A 21532-nucleotide genomic window follows, 5' to 3' on the forward strand; every position below is an offset into this window, starting at 1 on the left:
ACTGTTTCACTATTTCAAAAATAGATTTTTTTTTTAATTTGTTACTTCTTCATATTGTACTCTTTAACATTAAATACTTACTCGCAGTGGTACAATATTATAGAAGCAACACACCAAATTGAGGAAAAAACAGCAAACCATTCTTTCAATTAAAGCAATGGATTTCTCTCTTGCCATTACTTATGCTACTACATTTATTATTTTTCTCTACTTCATTTACATGCTTTTTGGGATTTTTTGTACCAAAAAAGGTACAACACCCCCTAAAGTTGCTGGATCATGGCCAATAATTGGCCATCTCCACCTTTTCAATGGATCTAAGATGCCTCACAAAACTCTTGGGCTCATGGCAGACAAATATGGGCCAATTTTCACAGTAAATTTTGGATCCCATCAAGTTGTGGTGGTGAACAATAGGAAGATAGCCCAAGATTGTCTTACTACCAACGACAAGGCCTTGGCAAGCCGGCCTAAATCGTTGGCATTAGAGGTCTTGGGCTACAACTACGCCCTTTTTGGTATGTGCCCTTACGGCCCATACTGGCGAGAAATGAAAAAAATAGTTGTACTCGAATTACTCTCCAATCATCGAGTACAAATGCATCGACACATTAGAGAATTCGAAGTGAAAACATCCCTCAAACAAATTTATGAAATGATGAATGGTTCTCCAAATGCTGTGAAAATAGAAATGAATCAATGGTTCGAGAACTTGACCATGAACGTTATTGTAAGAATCCTTTTCGGTAAAGAACATGATTTTGAAGTAGAGAGGGCTAGAAAAGCAATTCGAACTTTTATGAATTTATTTCGTGTATTTGTTGTAGCTGATTATATGCCATCACTAAGATGGTTAGATATAGGAGGATATGAAAAGGAAATGAAGGAAAATGCCAAGGAAATAGATTATATTCTTGAAAAATGGCTAGTAGAACACAAGAAAAAGACAAGTTGTGGAGAAAAAAAATGTGAGGATGATAAAGATTTTATGGATATAATGTTGGCCCTTTTTGAAGATGCAATGGATGAAGATCTTGATGGTTTTGATGCTGATACCATTATCAAATCTACATGCTTGGTAAGTCTATTTTAATTGAACTACTTTCTACTTTTTATTTTAATTTATGAGATAATAAAAAGACGAAATGAAGGAGTATATTTTCAATACTTCTCGCAAATTTACTAATATTTTTTTCCTATTTTGGAAGGCTATGTGGGCAGGAGGATCTGACACCATAGTTGTAGCACTAATATGGATTCTCTCTTTGTTACTCAACAACCCTCATGTAATGAAAAAGCTAAGGCCCAAGAAGAAATAGACATTCAAGTTGGAAGAAATAAATTTGTTGATGAGTCACATATAAATAACTTGGTTTATCTTCAAGCTATTACTAAAGAATCGTTACGTTTATATCCACCTGGACCACTCTCAGTCCCTCATGAATCCATGGAAGACTGCACTGTTGGTGACTATACTATCCCAAAAGGTACTCGAGTACTATTCAACTTGTGGATGATTCAATGAGATCCAACCATTTGGTCAGAACCTGATGTATTCAAGCCAGAGAGGTTCTTGACGACTCATAAAGATATAGATGTTAAGGGAAATCATTTTGAATTGTTCCATTTGGTGCTGGAAGAAGAATTTGCCCCGGGATTTCCACAACACTTGTGTTGTTGCACTTGACTTTAGCTAACTTGCTACATGCATTTGAAATTACAAGGCCATCTAATGAACCAATTGACATGTCTGCCAATTTGGGGATAAAAGAGACACCACTCGAGGTTCTTCTTGCTCCAAGATTGTCCCCAGATTTGTACTACTAAATTATAAACTCCTTATAAGTAAACTCTAAATAAAAAATATGTCTAACAATAGACACCATTGAAACGTACACTTTTAAAAAAACATATTATCAAAGAGTACTAAAGCCTTTACATGCATTAATTAATTGTCATTGGATCCAATGTTGCTATAACTAGGCTTTAGGAACATTTACGAAGAATGCTAATTGCCTTTAAATATACATATTTAGCTATAATTAAGCTATTAATTGCCGTAATTAATTGCCGCTAAAGATCATTTTTAGTATCGTGCATCTTCACCATAGTGTTCATAATTAAACAATTCGTTCGACTCTATGTTCACAGCACCATATTTGTTTGCGAAGATAGAAGAAAATAAAGAAGGAGATAGCTAGTGTAAGGGCAATCAGAGAGAAAACCATGGCTATATTAAATATCCTATAAAATTAATACACAAGTTATGACTGAATTTATACACACATAATTAATCAGTGCATCAATTACTTAAATTTCTTCATGATGTAACTTTATTCATGTGTTAGTAAAACATGCATGATTTTAAGTAGCTATCAAACGTTTGTCTGCCATTATATTGATAAGTAACTTCTCATTGATGAATCCAATATTTGAAAACGAAAAGACGATTGTTCTGATATAGATTAAGAGCTTGTTTGAATTGACTTATTGTAACTGTTTGTAAGTTAAATGGAGTACTATTATTATAAAGATCTCTTTGTTTCAGATCTCATATATATATATATATCTATATATATATATATATATATATATATATATATATATATAAATCTTCCGTAAAACAAACATAAAACTAAAATACAACATTGTAATTATCAAAAAATTATAGCATAATTATAACCTTAATTTACTGAAAAGGATCAGCTTTTCATTCATTATAAAGATTAGAATTCAAGCGTGGAGTAAGGTGAACTTCGAGTGGAGAAGCTTTGAGAATTGTCAATCCAAAGCTCTCACTCATATCAATTGCTTCATCTGAAGGCCTCTTAATTTCAAATCCCTGCAGTAAAATAGCTAACACATATTGCACAACTTGAATGGCGAATGAAATACCAGGGCAAATTCTTCTTCCAGTACCAAACGGAATCAACTCAAAGTGATTACCCCTTACATCAACATCTTTGTGAGTAGTCAAGAACCTCTCTGGCTTAAACTCGTGCGGATTTGGCCATATTTTAGGATCGTTATGTAACTTCCATACGTTCACTAATAAGCGAGTCCCTTTTGGTATATCATATCCACTAACAACACAATCCTCAATCGACTCGTGGGGTAGTAAGAGTGGTCCTGATGAATATAAACGCAACGATTCCTTAACAATAGCTTGAAGATAAACCAAGTTCTTGATGTCCAATTCTTGAACCCATCTATTCTTGCCAATATGAGTGTCTAGTTCATCTTGGGCCTTTTTTAATGCTTCGTAGTTGTTTAGGAGTAAAGATAAGAGTTACGACTGTGGTATCGGTACCTGCCGATAGCATAATCTACCAATCCAAAAACCAAAAATTTCAGCAGTTCATTTCACTAAATATGAACATAATGAGTGAAAAAATAATACTACTACTCCCATGTGTCCTATGAACACTACTTATTCCTGTATTTAGCATTTCTTAGTTTCAATATCTGCACGTGACATATTTAAGATCACAATATTTAAACATTTTGATGTGTTTTTAACTAGGAAAGTAACTAAGAACGTACCATATAAGTAGCTTTGATAGTGGTATCAGCATCAAAACCATGAATATGTTTGTCTTCACAAATGGACAACATGACATCCATGAAATCATCTTCATCCTTACATATATTTCCCCTTAATTTCCTCTTTCTTCTATGCTCAGCTAACCAATCTTCAACGATAAAGTCGATTTCTTTAGCAGTCTCTTTCATGGCCTCCAATATCCAACCATCTTAGATAAGGTAAAAAATCAGCAACAACAAAAGTCCCCAACAATTCAAAAAGTCTCCGAATTGCTTTGTGAATTAATGTGAATGAAAATGTATTAAAATTAATTAATATCAAATAAATTATGAATTATTTCATACACAGATAATTAATTAGTGTATCAATTACTAAAATTTCCTTATGATGTAACTTATTCATGTGTTTTATCAAAACATGCATGATTTTATGTAGCTATCAAACAACCCCATACTGGTTAATGGTTAAGTTTGTCTGCCTTTATATAGATATTTTAGCTTTTCTAAAAGATAAAATAATTATACACGTGTCTGATTTCTGTGCACCGCATTATTGACTAGTGGGCCAAAAATGACCTACTTCAAGTTTAGGATGAACCATTTTTTTATGAAAAACTATGTAAATGGTCCTCTAATTCAAAACAATTACATGTTGATATCCTAATTTAAAATAATTCAAGAAATACTCATTCTCTCGAAAAGTTTTTACAGCCCATACAACAGTTTATTTTCTCCACAACAGTTTTTTAAAAGGGAGTTTATGCCCAAGTTCTACTATATAATAAATATAATATATAATATTCAAGAAAGTCCAAACAATTACATGTTGATATCCTAATCTAAAATAATTCAAGAAATACTCATTCTCTCGAAAAGTTTTTACAGCCCATACAACAGTTTATTTTCTCCACAACAGTTTTTTAAAAGGGAGTTTATGCCCAAGTTCTACTATATAATAAATATAATATATAATATTCAAGAAAGTCCCAATCTTGAATATTATATATTATACTTGGGCATAAACTCCCTTTTAAAAGTCCCACAAGTATAATATATAATATTCAAGATTGGGAAAAGTCCCAATCTTGAATATTATATATTATACTTGGGCCTAAACTCCCTTTTATTATATAGTAGAATATATATATATATATATATGTCACAAATGGAAAAGTCCCAATCAAGGAAGCAACATATATCATTTACAAATGACTTAAAAAGCATTAAAAATTATAATAATTACCAATTTAAAATATTTAAAAGCTATATAATAAAATAGGTTCACTCTCAGAATTCTATCAGGCTCACATATATTGGGACAGAAAAAATAACACATATCATTTTAAAATTACCAAAAAAGTATTATAAATAATAATAATTAACAACTTAAAATATCTGAAAGACATTTTAAAAGGGTTAATTTTGTAATTTTATCCATATCACATAAATTAGGACAAAGTGACCAGTAATGTACATTATTTCAAAGTTACATAAAAATATTATAAATCACAATAATTAATAACTTAAAACATTTTAAAAAAAAATATGAAAATTTGGATGACTCTCCAAATTTCATTTGTATCACATAAATTGAGACAACAAAAATAACATTTATTGGGTCCATTTTAATTTATTTGTCTTATTTTTTTGTTTTTTTAATATTTAAAAATTGCATAAAAATACTATAAATCATGATAATTGACAACATAAAATATGTTTTGAAAAAAATACAAAAAATTCGACTGATTCTTGAAGTGAATCTATCGTAAAAATACTATAAATCATGATAATTGACAACATAAAATATTTCAAAAATCTTGTATGTGGGTAGTCTTATTATGCCTTAAATAGCGTCAAAGAAAGTACAGGTTTGTGATAAAAAAACTTATTCCTTTATCCACGCAAACAATCGCTTCAAAAACTCGGTTATTAGCCCCAAAACATACCATTTATATTATTGGGCCCACCCGTGCATAGCACGGGCAACATTATCTAATTATATTTAGAAAACGTACTATGAGTTTACATTTATTTGTTTCTTAAAAATTAAAATTTAAATATTTTAAAACTATTAAAAAAAGGGAAAAGGGACGGATTTACCCCCGAACTTTAATAAATGGTACGTCTATGCCCTCCGTTATACTTTCCGTCCACATAAGCCCCTGCCGTCCAATTATAGGTACACACATACCCCTCTCACTAACGGCCCCCTCATTTTTTACACCTGTCTTAAATATAATCAACTATCCGTTTGACCTTTCTTTTTAACCCATAAATCAACTACCCGCCCCATAAACCCAATACCCACCCAATTTCCTCTAAGATATATCCTATTCTTCTTCTCTACACAAAAACCCCTTTATTACCCAAATGAACCAAATCATAATTTCTCCATTGACAACACTAATTATTCCCTCGACCCATTTTGGGATAATTACTCTGTTTCTGCTAATGAAAATGAAAATGAAAATGAAAATGAAAATGAAAAATCCCATGTTCTTGAAGAATTGTTGTTGTTGTTGGAGAACATGTTCTTTTCGGTTACAATAACAATGAAAACAATAATAATAATGTTCCATCAGTGGAGAAGAGTTACAGAGGAGTGAGAAAGAGGCCATGGGGGAGATGGTCAGCGGAGATTCGCGACCGTATAGGGCGGTGCAGACACTGGCTGGGTACATTCGACACGCCGGAGGAAGCGGCGCGTGCGTACGACGCGGCGACGAGGTGGTTGAGAGGTTCAAAAGCTCGAACAAATTTCCAAATTCCTCCGATTGTTCCTCTGCCTACTTCACCAACATCGACGTCATCATCTTCAAACTCGTCTCGTGAAATGAAAATGAAAATGAATAACAAAAAGAACCCAGAATTCCAAAGATTTTGATTGTTTTAGAAACACAAGGAAGATCAAATCAAACAGAATGTACCGATTGCTCCATGGTACCGCCCATTCTCCTGTTAACACTTTGTTTAGAAGCATAAAATCTGTTTGAATGATTGCTTGATTGAGATTCATTTGTTTACAATGTTTGCTGGTTGCTAGTATCAGTTTCGCTTCTACCTCTGTGTTTGTAGCATTCTCAATACTTGCTTCTTCAGCTATTTCATTTCTTAGACAATAGGCATATGAACTCAAACCTGGATTACCTCTAGATGTGTCATCCATATTGTATTTTATCCATCCTTCTGGGGGATATTCCAATTTAACCAAGTTGGGTGGGTATTGGGTTTATGGGGCGGGTAGTTGGTTTATGGGTTAAAAAGAAAGGTCAAACGGGTAGCTGATTAGATTTAAGACGCGTGTAAAAAATGAGTGGGCCGTTAGTGAGAGGGGTATGTGTATACCTATAATTGGACGGCAGGGGCTTATGTGGACGGAAAGTATAACGGAGGGCATAGACGTACCATTTATTAAAGTTCGGGGGTAAATCTGTCCCTTTTCCCTTAAAAAAATACTATAAATTGAAAAGAAGGCTAACTACGTAACAAATTGATCATCATAGTCATGGATTTCTCTCTGATTTCCCTTACACTAGCTATCTCCTTTTTCTTTTTCTTTTTTCTTCTATGTTCGCAAACTATTTTTCTCAGCTAAAAAGCAGAGTAAAAATGTACCAGAAGCATTAAAAAAGACCCAAACAACTACGAAGCATTAAAAAAGACCCAAGATGAGCTAGACACTCATATTGGCAAGAACAAATGGGTTCAAGAATCGGACATCAAGAACTTGGTTTATCTACAAGCTATTGTTAAGGAATCGCTTCGTTTATATCCAGCCGCACCTCTCATGTTACCCCACGAGTCGATTGAGGATTGTGTTGTTAGTGGATACGATATACCAAAAGGGACTCGCTTATTAGTGAACATATGGAAGTTACATTACGATCCTGAAATATTGCCAAATCCACATGAATTTATGCCAGAGAGGTTCTTGACAACTCATAAGGATGTTGATATAAGGGGCAATCACTTTAAGTTGATTTCGTTTGGTAGTGAAAGGAGAATGTGCCCCGGTGTTTCCTTGTCCCTTCAAGTGTTGCAATATGTGGTAGCCGGTTTATTGCAGGGGTTTGATATTAAGAGGCCTTCAGATGAGGCAATTGATATGAGTGAGAGCTTTGAATTGACAATTCTCAAAGCTTCTCCACTCGAAGTTCACCTTACTCCACGCTTGGATTCTAATCTTTATTATGAATAATAAAATGTTGATCTTTTCTAATAAATTAAGGTTATAATTATGCTATATTGATAATTACAATGTTGTATTTTAGTTTTATGTTTGTTATAGGGGAGTGTAGACATAAAAATTCTCATCCAGAAAATAATAATCAAGATAAAAAAATATTGCAATAATTGTGTATTTATTTGTTATCAAAATATGAGTGTTACAATCCTCTATGAATCTTCTGATTCATTTTTTTTTAATATAAATTCAAGAGTTCTTGAGCTTTATCTTGAATTCAGTGGCTTTGATTGTTGTGAACCAAGTTAACTCTGTAAGGGCATATGAGTTAGAAGTGGTGAACGAGATTGAGCCAAGTAAAATATTGAAGTGTTTTATTTGGGATCCAGGCCTAATTAACATTTGGTTAAAAGGGAGAAAAAGATTGAAAGAAGGGTTAATGGATATTGAAGAAAAATGTTCGTCATTTTCTTCTTCTAGAGTCTAAGTTTCTCATCCTCGTTCTTATCTCTATCATTGTTACTTGTTATTTTCATGCTTCCATTGTATTCAGTAGTATGGGTATTGCAATTACGATTCTAAAGTTGTAATCGCATTTCAGGTTTGTTACATGGTGCTTTCATCGATCGTATTCCAACAATGGCGACATTTCTACCTAGATTCAGTGGTGACGGCAACCCAGAAAGTTGGATTTTTCGAGCTGAGTTGTACTTCACGTACCTTGGCTTCAATGTGAATGACTGGCTTCCGCTCATTCATAATGATCTTGAGGGTGAAGCTTTGGTTTGGTTTAATAGCTTATTTTGCAACAATCTATTTTTGGATTGGACGCATTTCAAGGATAAATTTGCTTAGCATTTTCGCCAACAAACCTACAACGATGTGTTGAGGCGTCTAGCTAATTCCTCACGAGTTCATTTTGACGGTGTTAGTTTTGTTCCTATAGTTTCACAATCATTTGTGGTGTCTCCCCTTCCTGCTACCGGTCGTGTTCCAAAGTCCTCTACGTCTGTATTAACCTACAACACTAGAACCAAAAAATTTAATTAAAAATAAGTCAAAAATCAAAATAGGATATTCCATACTTATTACTGACTAATAAGTGTATATACTTTTTATAAGCCTATTCAAACATACTCTAACTACTCGTTTGGTTTGAGGGATTGGTTAAAAATAATAGTGATGGGATAAAAAAAAATTATGTTGTTTGATTGTCATGTTTGGGATAACTTATCCCACCATTTATATCATGGTGATGGGATAAGTTATCTCATATACACGGTGGGAAAAGTTATCCCAGGATAGCTAACCTCAGGATACCTTATCCTGGGATAACTTGTTTCCAACCTAACGAGGGCCTCATTGAATCGACTTAAAATCAAGTGTTTATAAACACTTCCTTATTTTAATCAAGCACTCCAAATATATTTAAAAATTATTTTTAACTTAAAAATAAGTCAATTCAAACAAACTCTTAATCGATTATGAGAAGAATTGTCTTTTCGTTTCCAAATATTGGATTCATGAATGATAAGTTGATCATTATGGTGAAAAAGAAGAAGAAGGGGAAACTAAACAAATATCTCATAAAAACAAAACTATTACAAACATATATCCCTTTATATTCATGCCCCACTAAATAATTACACTATTTACCCCCCAACTAATTTGGCTTAACTGATACTAAATCAATATCATATACTGTATTGGTATCATTAATGCTGATAAATTCACTTTATATATATATATATATATATATATATATATATAATATTATTAAAAGTGGGAAGCTCCAACCTTCAATGTTGGATTACTAATTTTTCCTTACATTAATTATAAAATATCTAATTAAATGAAATATTTAATTGTAATTCTAATGAAAATAACCAAAGAAGAAATGTTTAATAAGTAAATATAAATGTGAGGTACGATTTTAGTGACTTTTCACTTTTTCTTTGTAGGTAAGATTGTTGTTACTCCATTAATGCTATGATAATGCTATTGAAACACAACATTCACCTACCAAAATGGAGCTCATACGTTGCAAAAGTGATTACTATTATCTACTTATTGCTACTTTTATTATGAAATTAATTCATTCACATAATTTGTCCAATATGCATATGAATTTGAAAAGGCAAAAACATTCATACTGAAACTATATATATTATGTATGTGAAGAAATAAATATGCGGGCCTAGTGTCACGGACTTAGAGTCTTACTAAAGCTCCGTGCGGCACTTGACAACTTACTCACTAATCTTTCACGATCTTGTAAGCTCAAGTAAGCCCTTTGAAACTAAGATCGCTAAGAGAATGCTTAAGGAAAGACTCGGAGAATTTTGGAAGAAGGCTTTATATTGCTTGGAGAATGCTTTACACTTGAGTGATTGGATTCTTGGTTGGTTGCCTTGCAAATGAATGGCACCACCTATTTATACTAACTCCTAGGGACTAAAGTACTATTTTAAATTACTTTCTAAGTCTCTAAACTTATTTACACTTTGGTCCCTCCCTAGAATCTTCTACTAATTCTAGGAAATTCTAAAGCTTTCCAAGAAAATATCTAGTCTATCTTCTAGAATTCTCTACACATGCTAGAGAATTCTAAGGCATTCTTGGAAACTATCTAGGACCTTTCATTGCCTTCTAAGTTATTCTAGAGAATTCTAGGAAATTCTCTAGCTTTCTTGAATAATCTAAAGGGTTCTAGAGTCTTTCGGAAACCTCTCCATAACTCTAGACCCTTCCGCCCCTATCCGGACGCCAAATTTAACTGTGATGTGGCGGAACGTGACACTCTCCCCCACCTATTGATGCGACGACCGCGTCGCATTGCCGCTACATCGTCATCCGAGCCTTGTGCGTGCGCGACCAATAGTCCATTGACTCGATTAAGGCCCTTGCGCAACGCCTTCAACATCTTCCATAGCCCTCTTAACTCGGACTTATGGCTCATCTCCTTCTTAGGATGTGCGCGTCTCGGCAGCTTCTTTGGCATCACGGCATTGTTCTCTTTTGGCACCTTATTCATGCACGGTGGCAAGGACCTTCTTGCACCATTGTCCTTCTTCGAACTTGCAATGGTGGCTTTAGATGTCGACTTCTTCTTCTTAGGGTTTTTCTCGAGCTGCATGGCCGTTAGGCGGACTTGTCCTTCCGTCTTCGGTACCTTGACCATGGGCACCATACATGATCCTCCTTGCTCTATGACTAGAAGTCGTTGGATGTAGGGATCGATTACCGCGTGGCACTGCTGGAAGAACTCTTGCCCAAGAATTATGTCAAAGAGATCTAAAGGAGCGACAGTGAAGTTGGCCTTACCTTGCCACTCGCCTAGCGTGATGCTCACTCCATGCGCGACTCCATTCACAGGAGTCGGGGGTGCATTGACCGTCCTGATTTGGGCGTTGATTGAACTGTAACTCAGCCCCAACCTTGTTGCTGCCTTTTTGGTCATGAGATTGACCTCTGCCCCCGTGTCAACCAAAGCACAAGCGGGTTTTCCATTGATCTTAAGGTCGACATACTGTGCGCCGTATCCTCTTGGCTTCTCTGGCTGCTTCGTGATGGCTCCGCATAGTCCTATCAAGCCCAACTGCGTTGTCCCTTCGCCTTGTCCTTGCTCCTGGGCGTCTTTCTCCTTCCGCTCTCGCAGGATGGCACCAAGGCTCTTCAGTTCAGGGCACCTTGCATAACCATGCGGCCCGCCGCATATGTAGCAACCACCTTTGTTGGCAACCTTTGTCTTCCTCTCTGTGTTGTCATGATGTCCAGACTTCTTGCCATCGGACTTGTAGGTGTTATGCTTCTTGGGATGTGGCCGCTGCTCCTCGCCTTTGCCACGATCTCTCCCACCATGGTCATGACTACCTCTTGCCTCCTCTCCTCTGGCTCTGTCGGGCTTCTCATGCCTGAAGTCTGTTAAAGCTCCGGCCTGTGTGATAGCTTCGTCTATGGCTCTGACTTGCCGACGTTCCAACTCCGTCCTGGCCCAATTTTGTAGCCCATCCATGAAGTGGAACAACATATCATCATCCGTGAGGGTAGTGAACTCCTGCACATAAGCGCGGATGTTGCCCATTTGCTTCAGCTCCCTAAACTTGCGCTTCGCCTCATAGATGACGTTGTTAGGAAAGAAGGCTTTCTTGAACTCCTTCCGAAATTGCTCCCAAGTGTTGATGGTGCACGTCCCCTTCCCTATCTCGGCCTCCTTGCGCCTCCACCATAGCATGGCCATCTCCGAAAGATACAACACAGCGGTGTTGATCTTACTCTCGTCGCTTTTCAGCCCGTTGCACTTGAAGTAATTCTCCAAATGCCAAAAGAAATTCTCCACCTCTTGCGCGTCACGGACGCCTTTGAACATAGGTGGTTTGGGAGCCTCGACCCTGGCCTCCCTGTCTCGATCAAGCGACGATGATCCTCCAACTGCCACACCTTCCTTGAGTGCTTTCATCTCGGCCTTCATGGTCTCAATCGTGCTCAACGCCTCCATGAGTTGACACTCCAAGGAAGTGATAGCCTCCTTCATCTCAAACTCGGCCCGCTGATGTCCCTCCAACTCCTTACGGATGTTTTCGGTCTCTTCAAGGGTGAAGTCCTCAAGAGTCTTGAACTTGTCATCAGCCACGTTCAAACGTCGGCCTAATATCTCCACGGCCTGCCTTGCCACTTCAACCCTTGCGACCCATTCTTCTCCAGCGGTGACGTCAATAGGCTCCTCGCCACGTTCATCGTCACTTGCTTCGGTGGTCGAAGGTGGATGAGATGTTAGCGCCTCGCTTGGTGTAGGATCCAGCAACATTTCTTCATGACTCTTTTGGTGCTTCTTACCCTTTCGGGCCTTCTTTCCACCATCCGAACGGACGTTGGTGGTGCTAGCGGCGTTTACGTCCCCTTCGGTTGCCATTCCCTTAGTGCAAACCTTCGCTCTGATACCACTTTGTCACGGACTTAGAGTCTTACTAAAGCTCGGTGCGGCACTTGACAACTTACTCACTAATCTTTCACGATCTTGTAAGCTCAAGTAAGCCCTTTGAAACTAAGATCGCTAAGAGAATGCTTAAGGAAAGACTCGGAGAATTTTGGAAGAAGGCTTTATATTGCTTGGAGAATGCTTTACACTTGAGTGATTGGATTCTTGGTTGGTTGCCTTGCAAATGAATGGCACCACCTATTTATACTAACTCCTAGGGACTAAAGTACTATTTTAAATTACTTTCTAAGTCCCTAAACTTATTTACACTTTGGTCCTTCCCTAGAATCTTCTACTAATTCTAGGAAATTCTAAAGCTTTCCAAGAAAATATCTAGTCCATCTTCTAGAATTCTCTACACATGCTAGAGAATTCTAAGGCATTCTTGGAAACTATCTAGGACCTTTCATTGCCTTCTAAGTTATTCTAGAGAATTCTAGGAAATTCTCTAGCTTTCTTGAATAATCTAAAGGGTTCTAGAGTCTTCCGGAAACCTCTCCACAACTCTAGACCCTTCCGCCCCTATCCGGACGCCAAATTTAACTGTGATATGGCGGGACGTGACACTAGGTAACCAATATTTTTTCTTTGTAATTCTTTGTGGTTATGAGATAAAGACAGTTTTAGGGTAAACTACAAAAATCTCACTAGTTTAGGTCCTAATTATTAAGATTCTTGATAGTTTCAAATATTGTTTTTTCTGCCATATTTCATGCTTAGGATACATGAGTCTGAATCCGCGAGATACATGTATATGTCGGATTTTAAAATTGAGATACATATTTTATTTGTTTAAATTAATTAGTTGTAACTGATTTCCTTAATTAGAGAAGTAATTGAGGATTTTCAGAATACATGGATAACTAATTCTGGAAATTTAAATAATCAAATCCCTTAATATACGACGGAAATCAAGGAGTGTATATATGTTTAATTAATTTCATTTTTTTATTCTTTAATATAATAAATTTATTATAATTAATAAAAGATAAAAACATGTATATATTGGTCATGTAATTTGATCAATTTCATTTTATTACTCTTAAAATAATAAATTCATTAATTTGATGTATCTATTATCAATATATGATGTATCCAACAAACTAAATAGTTAGATACATGAGTATCATACAAGTATATTCATATGTATCATAGAAGTATCTAATATTAATTTATGTATTTGTTATATCATGTATCTAGTATTAATTTCATGTATCTATTTATATGATATAATATTAATTTCATATATCTATGTATATGATCTAATATTATTTCATGTATCTTTTATATGTATAATTTAATGAATCAAGTATCAATTTCATATATTTTATCCAAAAAACATGTATCTCAAACACATAGTAAGCATATATATCTAATTATGTGTATCTAAATATGGAATGTAACTTAAACTCATGAGTTTAGGAACAAATCACGATTGTAGAGTATCTTATCGTATCATTAAAAAAAAAGTAAGAAGTTTCAAAATTCGTCCAACATCCCTTGTGTATCAACTCTAACAAATTTTCCTAAAATAATAAAATCATAATAATTCTCTAATTGTAAACTTCATCTTCTTCATAGTAATTCATCTATTCCTTTCTTTGTATCTATCCACTGCGTAGTGTTGCACTTTATGTGTATTTCTGTTAAATAAAGCTTGGCGTAATTCTTCCATTTTGATAGGGTCGTTCCTATACTTAGATCTATTCTCGTCTTGAATGTTGACCGATGAAGAGTCAGACCCTACAACGACAAATTCATGAGTGAAAACAAACAAATAAATGGTTTTTGATTTGGTATATTATTGTTAATGTTAATGTGTTGTACCTTTAACAAGGATAATCCAATTTTGTGAATGGTCAACCATTAAAGTAGTTTGAAAACAACAAAATTCAACAATGTAAAACCTAATTTGTAAAACTTTTTAAAATTCAACTTTACAACAATAGAAACTCTATCTTGGATACATGAAAGAGATGAAGAGCAAGATACGTGTATTGAACTGTTTTATTTGGGATCTAGACCCAATTAGCATTTGGTTAAAAGGGAGAAAAAGTTTGAAAGAAGGGTTTATGCATATTGAAGACAAATGTCCGTTCTCTTCTTCTTCTAGAGTCTAAGTTTATCTCTATTGTTAGTTACTTGTTATTTTCATGCTTCCATTGTAATTCAGTAGTATGGGTATTGCAATTACGATTCAAAAGTTGCAATCGCATTTCAGTTCTCTTATCAATATAGTGAGCAATTCAGGTTTATTAAATTGGTGCTTTCATCGATCGTGCTCCAACAATGGCGATGTTTCTACCTAAATTCAGTGGTGATGACAACCTAGAGAGTTGGATTTTTCGAGCTGAGTTGTACTTCACATACCTTGGCTTTGATGTGAATGATTGACTTCCGCTTCCTTCGTAATGACCTTGAGGGTGAAGCTCTGACCTGGTTCAATAGCTTATTTTGCAACAATCTATTTTTGGATTGGACGCATTTTAAGGATAAATTTGTTGACGGTCATTTCATGTTAGTGGCAATATACCTTGATTATTATTTTGGTGTACCAGACCAGATATTTCTTTAAATTGTTTCCCCTCATTAATTTTCCATCAAAGAAAATCTTATAGAGAAAAATGATACATATTCTCAGTGGAAGGAAATCATTAGACACGTCAAATTTGTCATCTAACTTTAGTTAAAATGATTTAGCAAAATCAACTAAAAAAGCTTTAACCTTTTTTGGTCAAGACAAAATTGAACCATATTCCTGCAGTCACGTACAGAGAAAACTATAGTCTAATGGTTAGGTCAACTTAATTAATTATAATTACTCTACATAATCCAAATTATTTAACACTTGAGAAGATTCAAATCATTTGAGGATGATCCAGCTTGTCCCATTTTCCAGCTTGGTCTTCCTAGTGTAAATTCAAGATCAAGCAATGTATCATTTGAAGATGAGTTATTGGCTGTCTCAATTTCATCCATCTGCATAAATTCAATTAATATAAAATTAATACTCATTCTAATTTAATTAATTACCTCTATGTTCCAATAATTAATTAATTAATGTAACTTACATTTGTATATATGTGAGGATAATTAGCAAATGTCCTTTCTCTATTTGAGTGGCTCCATGCATTTGTCTGATCAGGCATGAATGATGAAGGATCCCTGATACTTTGTTTAAGATAATTAAACAAGTTAGTAAGACAAAATTCAAAAGAAGATCAATAATTAGGGTTTTTGTTAGACTCATAGAGATTAATTAGATGTTGTGCTACAAGTACAATATTCATATAACTCTAAACCTTTCACCAATAAAGACATAAACGGCATGTTAGGATTAGAAAAAATTAGGGCATTAATTAAAATTCAGATAATTATAATGGCCTTAAGAGAATTTAATTAGGTAATACGTTTTACTGATTTAGCTAGGGAGACTAATTGTGGTGTGATGCTATCGATAACATCCCTCCACCCTTAATTAAAAATTAATCGAGTTTGGGCCTTAAAATGATCAATCAAGCGTTTTACCCCCTTAGAGGGTATATATATTTCCCCAGATCTAATTAACTGAGACTAAAGCATGGATAATTAATTATGATCATTAATAAATAATTGATTTATTTGTCGTGATTTGCATACATTCTACCTCTTCACACTTTACATATCGACGAAAAATCTTAGTAGCTTAGTTGGTTGCCTACCTGAACTCCTCCCACTTTATTGGTAAGGATTCGATTCCTGGCATTGTAATCCCCTTTCCATTTCCCCTTCCCCTACTCACAAATTCCTTTTTTTTTAAAAAAAAAAACTTTACATGCATATCAAATAAAATTGGATTTGTTGTGGTTATTGTTGGCATGGCCGTCCATGAATGAAGTCAACAAAGTCGATCCAAAAAGAAGATTGAATTAATATAATAGGGACTCGTATAATCATATATTATAAGGGTAAATACAAGACCCCTACCACTACAATTTGGAGATTTGAGCCAAACGGACTAAAATTTGACTTTTTAGAAGCAAAAAAGTACTCACATATAGAGATAGGTGCTTAAATTAACCCCTCTTCCCAATAAAAACAAGTGCTTTACTTTCAAAAAATAAGAATCCATATGATTTGGCAGTTTTATTACCAATTAAATTTAATTTGTTATGGTATATTTGAATCAATATATTTTTAATTTTGAATTAACTAAAGTGTGTTTTTACCCCTTTATGTAGGAAACGTATTATATTTGGATTGCATTTAGAAACTCCAGTAGGAAAGTCCCACATTGGGTCTTTTAGCAAAGGCCACTCCATACTAAGAGCTAGAACTCGAGACCTTTAATTAAAGATGACATAGTACTAATAACTTCATTACCACCCTTATTGATAAATATGAAATATGATATCACAAAGACTACAATCAAAATTTATTAATAAATGAGGGATATATTGTTGTTGATGGGATTATTTTTGCAGTGTAGTGTTAGCTAAGATTGGCTTTTAAAAGAGATGAGTAGTAGTTTAGACAAATAATCTCATGACATAAGTGACAAATAATATGAATTGGGATAGTAATAAATACGACTAATAGATTTTTAGTTCCTTAACTTTATAGTACTAGCAAATAAATAGGATTTCACGCACACAAAATTACTTTCTCTGTACCTAGCTAGAAGACCTTATTCATTACATTCACCAAGCTCAATGTACTTGGACCTGTTGAGTATTTAATCTCATCCCCCCCACCCCCAACACACACAAAAAAAACATTTATTATGAAACGAATTGAGTAACAATGCAAAACACCATTATGTACACATAAATTCCACGGTCAAGGCATTTTTGGTTGTGCATGTCTGCTTCCCCCTCCAATTGATTATTAATTTATCCACATGATGCTATTAATTACTTCACATAGTATTATACTATATATAACTATATATGCATGCCTTAAAACAGTTGTCCACAATACTATATTTAAGAATTCATTAAATAAGAAATTAGCAACTGACAATTTTTATCGTTTGATAGACAATTTCTACCATTAAATTTATTTAATGGTAGATTATCTATTACCAACAAGTTATTTAGTAACAGATTAACCACGAATTTCATTATTGATTGATATACCTAGGTTGGTCCTTATCTTTTTCATATGCGTACATGTCAGTAATCCATTAATATATATAGTAGAGTAGTAGCTTGTTTTCCAATTTGTAATGATGGAAGATATGAAAATGTTTGTAGCATATAAATGTAATATAATAATTTCAAACAAAGTCAGAAGATAATAAAAAGTCATATGGTTGCAAATGCACTCACCTCAAATGAGACATATTTTGTGATATGGTACTTGGTTGTGATAATGCATCAATCTCCTCACAAGATTTTTCATATTCATCATTATTAATCCCATTGCTCTGGTTCAAAAATATATTAATTTCTCCCTGACCTTTAGCTGCAAATTAACAAGCAAAGAACATGAATTCTGTAGTACTTAAACAACAATAGTCGCCCCCTAATCCATATTATTAAAAGATCCTACTAGCTAGGAGCAATTTAGCGACGAAATTCGTTTTATGAAAATACAAAATTTCAAAGCTTGCAAACAAAAAGAATGATGGAAGTGAAAAGTACTATGGGCTCCCTTTAGGATATGAAAAAATCCAAAGATATTACCTGTAGCTTTGTCAGTGCTCTTCACTGTTCTATACATCTGCATGAAAACCCACATAAAAAAAGTATTAGATGAAAAAGTCTACATTTCTAAGATTACTTCTTTAGATGCCTTTTTGTCCTAACCCCTTTGTACTACAAATTCTCCAACACCCCATCCCTACCCAAATATTTTTCACATGGATTTTTGCAGTGTAAAAATACAAAATATCCATAGCAATCAATTAATTAAAGAGATCTATTTTTTCTTCTTACATTCAAAAAAACTATTGATTAGAAAATAATTCTAGTAGCTCAGTTGGTTGGCTACCGTACCTGTAAGTGACTCTTCACATGAGCTAAGGTTAGATCTTTCACATTCATCAACTCTAGCACGGATTTTGGTGTTGCTCCTATAAAATTAAAATTTAGGTTAATTTAAACAACAGTTGAAGTCAGCTATATAAATTCTCACTGTTCGACTTACGTTCATGTCCACCTAGGAGCTGAACGGCATGAACAAAATGAGCATGAAGAGTTGAAGTCCATCTCATTCTCGGAGCTCTAACGCTTCTTTTCACTCCACTAATCAATCTCGAACTTCTCTTGAACTCGCGCCCGTATATTTGTGGCTGATACTGCTGATGATGATATTGAAAATTTTTATTTATTGGTACTTGCCCGAACCCTAAACTTAGGGTTGGTTCAAAAGACGGAATAAAAGGAAGATTAAACACTTTTTTGATCTCCGGATGAAAAAAACCGGTATTTTCATGGCTCAAATCGCTTCCTCCACTAGCACTGCTACCCGAATCTGTCGTGGAATCGAATCTCACCGCTTCTTTAAACTGATTACTTTTTAAAATAGAAGATGGTAAGCTGATCTGTAAAGAAAGATCAGGGACCGTTGAAAGTACTGTATCCGTCGTCATATCGATTTTGAACTGAAAAAAGGGAAGTTTTAATTTTCTTGAAAAGAGAGAAAATCAAAGCTTAAAGGTTTATGTGTTGTGATTATATCATGAGTACCTTATGATTTGCATGTATTCATGTGTATAAAAAGGGAGGGTTCAGAATAGGCTTTTTGTTAAAGAAAAAGGTATATAGGGGGTTATAGGGATAAGAACATAAAAGTAGAAATGTGAAGAAGAATAGTAGAGACTATTTGTAATCTCTAGTCAATATAAAGTAAGAGGTTTTCTTGGGAGTTTGAATCTGAATAAATTAAAGCAAAGGAATTGTATTTAAGAATAGAGAAAGAAGGATCAATATTACACCTTTAATTAATTTCGTATATGTGTGTGAGTAAATGTTTGTTTGGACTTTGGGAACAAAGAATTAAGTGGTGGGGGGCCAAGGGCCAATGTGCCCGAATTTAACTATTTATACATATTAAGTGAATTTTGTCTGAGTTTGATCAACGACTAAACTCATACCTTACTATGATCGAGTTATATTAAAATCCTAATACATGTTAGTAGATTTTACCTCATAATTTTAACGTTTGAACAAGTTTAATATTAAAATTCTTAAAAGTTGAAGCCATAAAATTTAAATTCCGACCTACGTGTGGGGTCATTAGTTTTGCAATTGGGAAAATGGTGTGTTGTACTCTTTGGAGGGAATGGTTGGAATTCGAGAAAACAAATTAGTGTACTGTTCAATGGAATATTGGGAAAGGAATTGCTCTTTTATCATATACACACATTCTCTTGTTCTCTCTTAAGTGTCCATTGATTGTGACCTACTATTATTAAAATTGAGAGTTTTCAATTTTTTTCTCTCTCTTGTTTTTATTTTTGTTTTTTAGGTTTTTTTTTCTTGAATTAGTATATTCCATCAATAGTTTTGTGAAAGAGGCTTGAGTGACTCTCGCAGGCCAAAATATCCATTTGCCTCCCAATAATTTTAATTTCTGTCATTTAGGAAAAAAATGAATAGTCATGTCTTGTTCGTTTCGTTTAATTATAAAACTTTTTAAAAAATTTATAGTCTTACATGTGTTATAATATTTTGATATAGTTATTAAAAAATTATTTGAGGTTAAAATATGAAATTATTTAAGTCATTTTCAATTTTAGAGAAATGTTCCTTTGAATTCAACGGGAAAAAAAGAAAAAGTATTGGTTGTCAAATATTCTTTTATTCCTTATACATAAAAATTATTTTAAATACGTTGTCCTTTTGTGTAATATTTTTCCTTTCTGTAAATTCTACAAACGAGTTTTTTTTTTTTATATTCATAGATATTTTTGACAATTTTTTTTTTCCATAATGGAAAACATAAAATCATGATTAGTAATTAATTAGGCAAGAATTTTAAGTTGACGCGGTGAAATACTACCCCCACAAATCCAAAAGTTCCACACAATATATACTACTCCCTCCCTAATTACTTATCCATTTTTCCTTTTATAGTTGTCCCTAATTACTTGTCAACTTTGACAAATCAAGAAAGGACAATTTTTTTTACCTATTATATCCTCAATTAAATGACTAATTACTTTTAAAAATGCAAAACTTTTCATCCACTTTATAATTAATAGGGGTAAAATGGTAAACTCACTATGTCATTAATTGATTTCTTAATAGGTGTGCCAATTCAAAAGTGGACAAGTAATTAGTGAGAGAGGGAGTACACGCATGCACAAAGTCAGGTTAAAATGGGAGTCTTCAATACTCCCTCCGTCTCAAATTAAAAATTAATTATAGTGTTTCTTTTTTACACATTATTTAAAAAGTATTAGTTTTGATTATCTTATCTTTATTTATGTTTTTAAATGTAATTTTTCTTTAGAATATGTATTTTATTTATGTGTCATAATCCCATAATGGATAAATTATTTAAACAAATTGTCTTGAATTTCTAAAATAACAATCAATTAAAAATAATTATTATTAAAAATCACGACAGATAATTTAAGACATAAAAACGTTGTCAATGCAACATCATAGCATATTGATTCATACTCACTCCCTCTGTCCCTAATTACTTGTCATTTTTCATTTTTTAGTTGTTCCTAATTACTTGTCCATTTTGACAAATCAAGAAAGAATATTTTCTTTTACCTATTATACCCTCAATTAATTACTTTGAAAAATGTAACACTTCTTGAAAATCTTAAGTTTTTAATTCATACACTTCATAATTAATAGGGGTAAAATGATAAACTAACTATGTTAATA

The 21532-nt window shown here is 33.8% G+C and overlaps 3 protein-coding genes and 1 pseudogene across 3 annotated transcripts; 1 reads left to right on the top strand and 3 right to left on the bottom strand.

Annotated features, from left to right (window-relative positions):
- The first annotated feature begins 157 nt into the window (after positions 1–157).
- Positions 158–7932, top strand: LOC125855102 (cytochrome P450 82A3-like). The gene is made up of 3 exons (XM_049534773.1): positions 158–1078; positions 1209–1273; positions 7180–7932. The coding sequence occupies exons 1-3, from the start codon at positions 158–160 to the stop codon at positions 7739–7741; spliced, it is 1548 nt and encodes a 515-aa protein (XP_049390730.1). The 3' UTR covers positions 7742–7932.
- LOC125855101 (xanthotoxin 5-hydroxylase CYP82C4-like) lies at positions 2634–3323 on the bottom strand (annotated as a pseudogene).
- A 2549-nt stretch (positions 7933–10481) lies between the features above and the next one.
- Positions 10482–12638, bottom strand: LOC125854703 (uncharacterized). Its single transcript, XM_049534288.1, has one exon. It carries the CDS (start codon positions 12636–12638, stop codon positions 10482–10484), a length of 2157 nt encoding a protein of 718 aa, XP_049390245.1.
- Positions 12639–15367: 2729 nt separating this feature from the next.
- On the bottom strand, positions 15368–19673 carry LOC125855095 (probable transcription factor KAN4). Its single transcript, XM_049534766.1, has 6 exons — positions 18834–19673; positions 18683–18759; positions 18371–18407; positions 18014–18149; positions 15776–15869; positions 15368–15683 (listed from the first exon to the last, which is right to left on the bottom strand). Exons 1-6 carry the CDS (start codon positions 19276–19278, stop codon positions 15546–15548), a joined length of 927 nt encoding a protein of 308 aa, XP_049390723.1. The 5' UTR covers positions 19279–19673; the 3' UTR covers positions 15368–15545.
- Between the last annotated feature and the right edge of the window lie 1859 nt (positions 19674–21532).

The sequence above is a fragment of the Solanum stenotomum genome, chromosome 2, assembly GCF_019186545.1.
Source record: "Solanum stenotomum isolate F172 chromosome 2, ASM1918654v1, whole genome shotgun sequence".
NCBI lineage: Eukaryota > Viridiplantae > Streptophyta > Magnoliopsida > Solanales > Solanaceae > Solanum > Solanum stenotomum.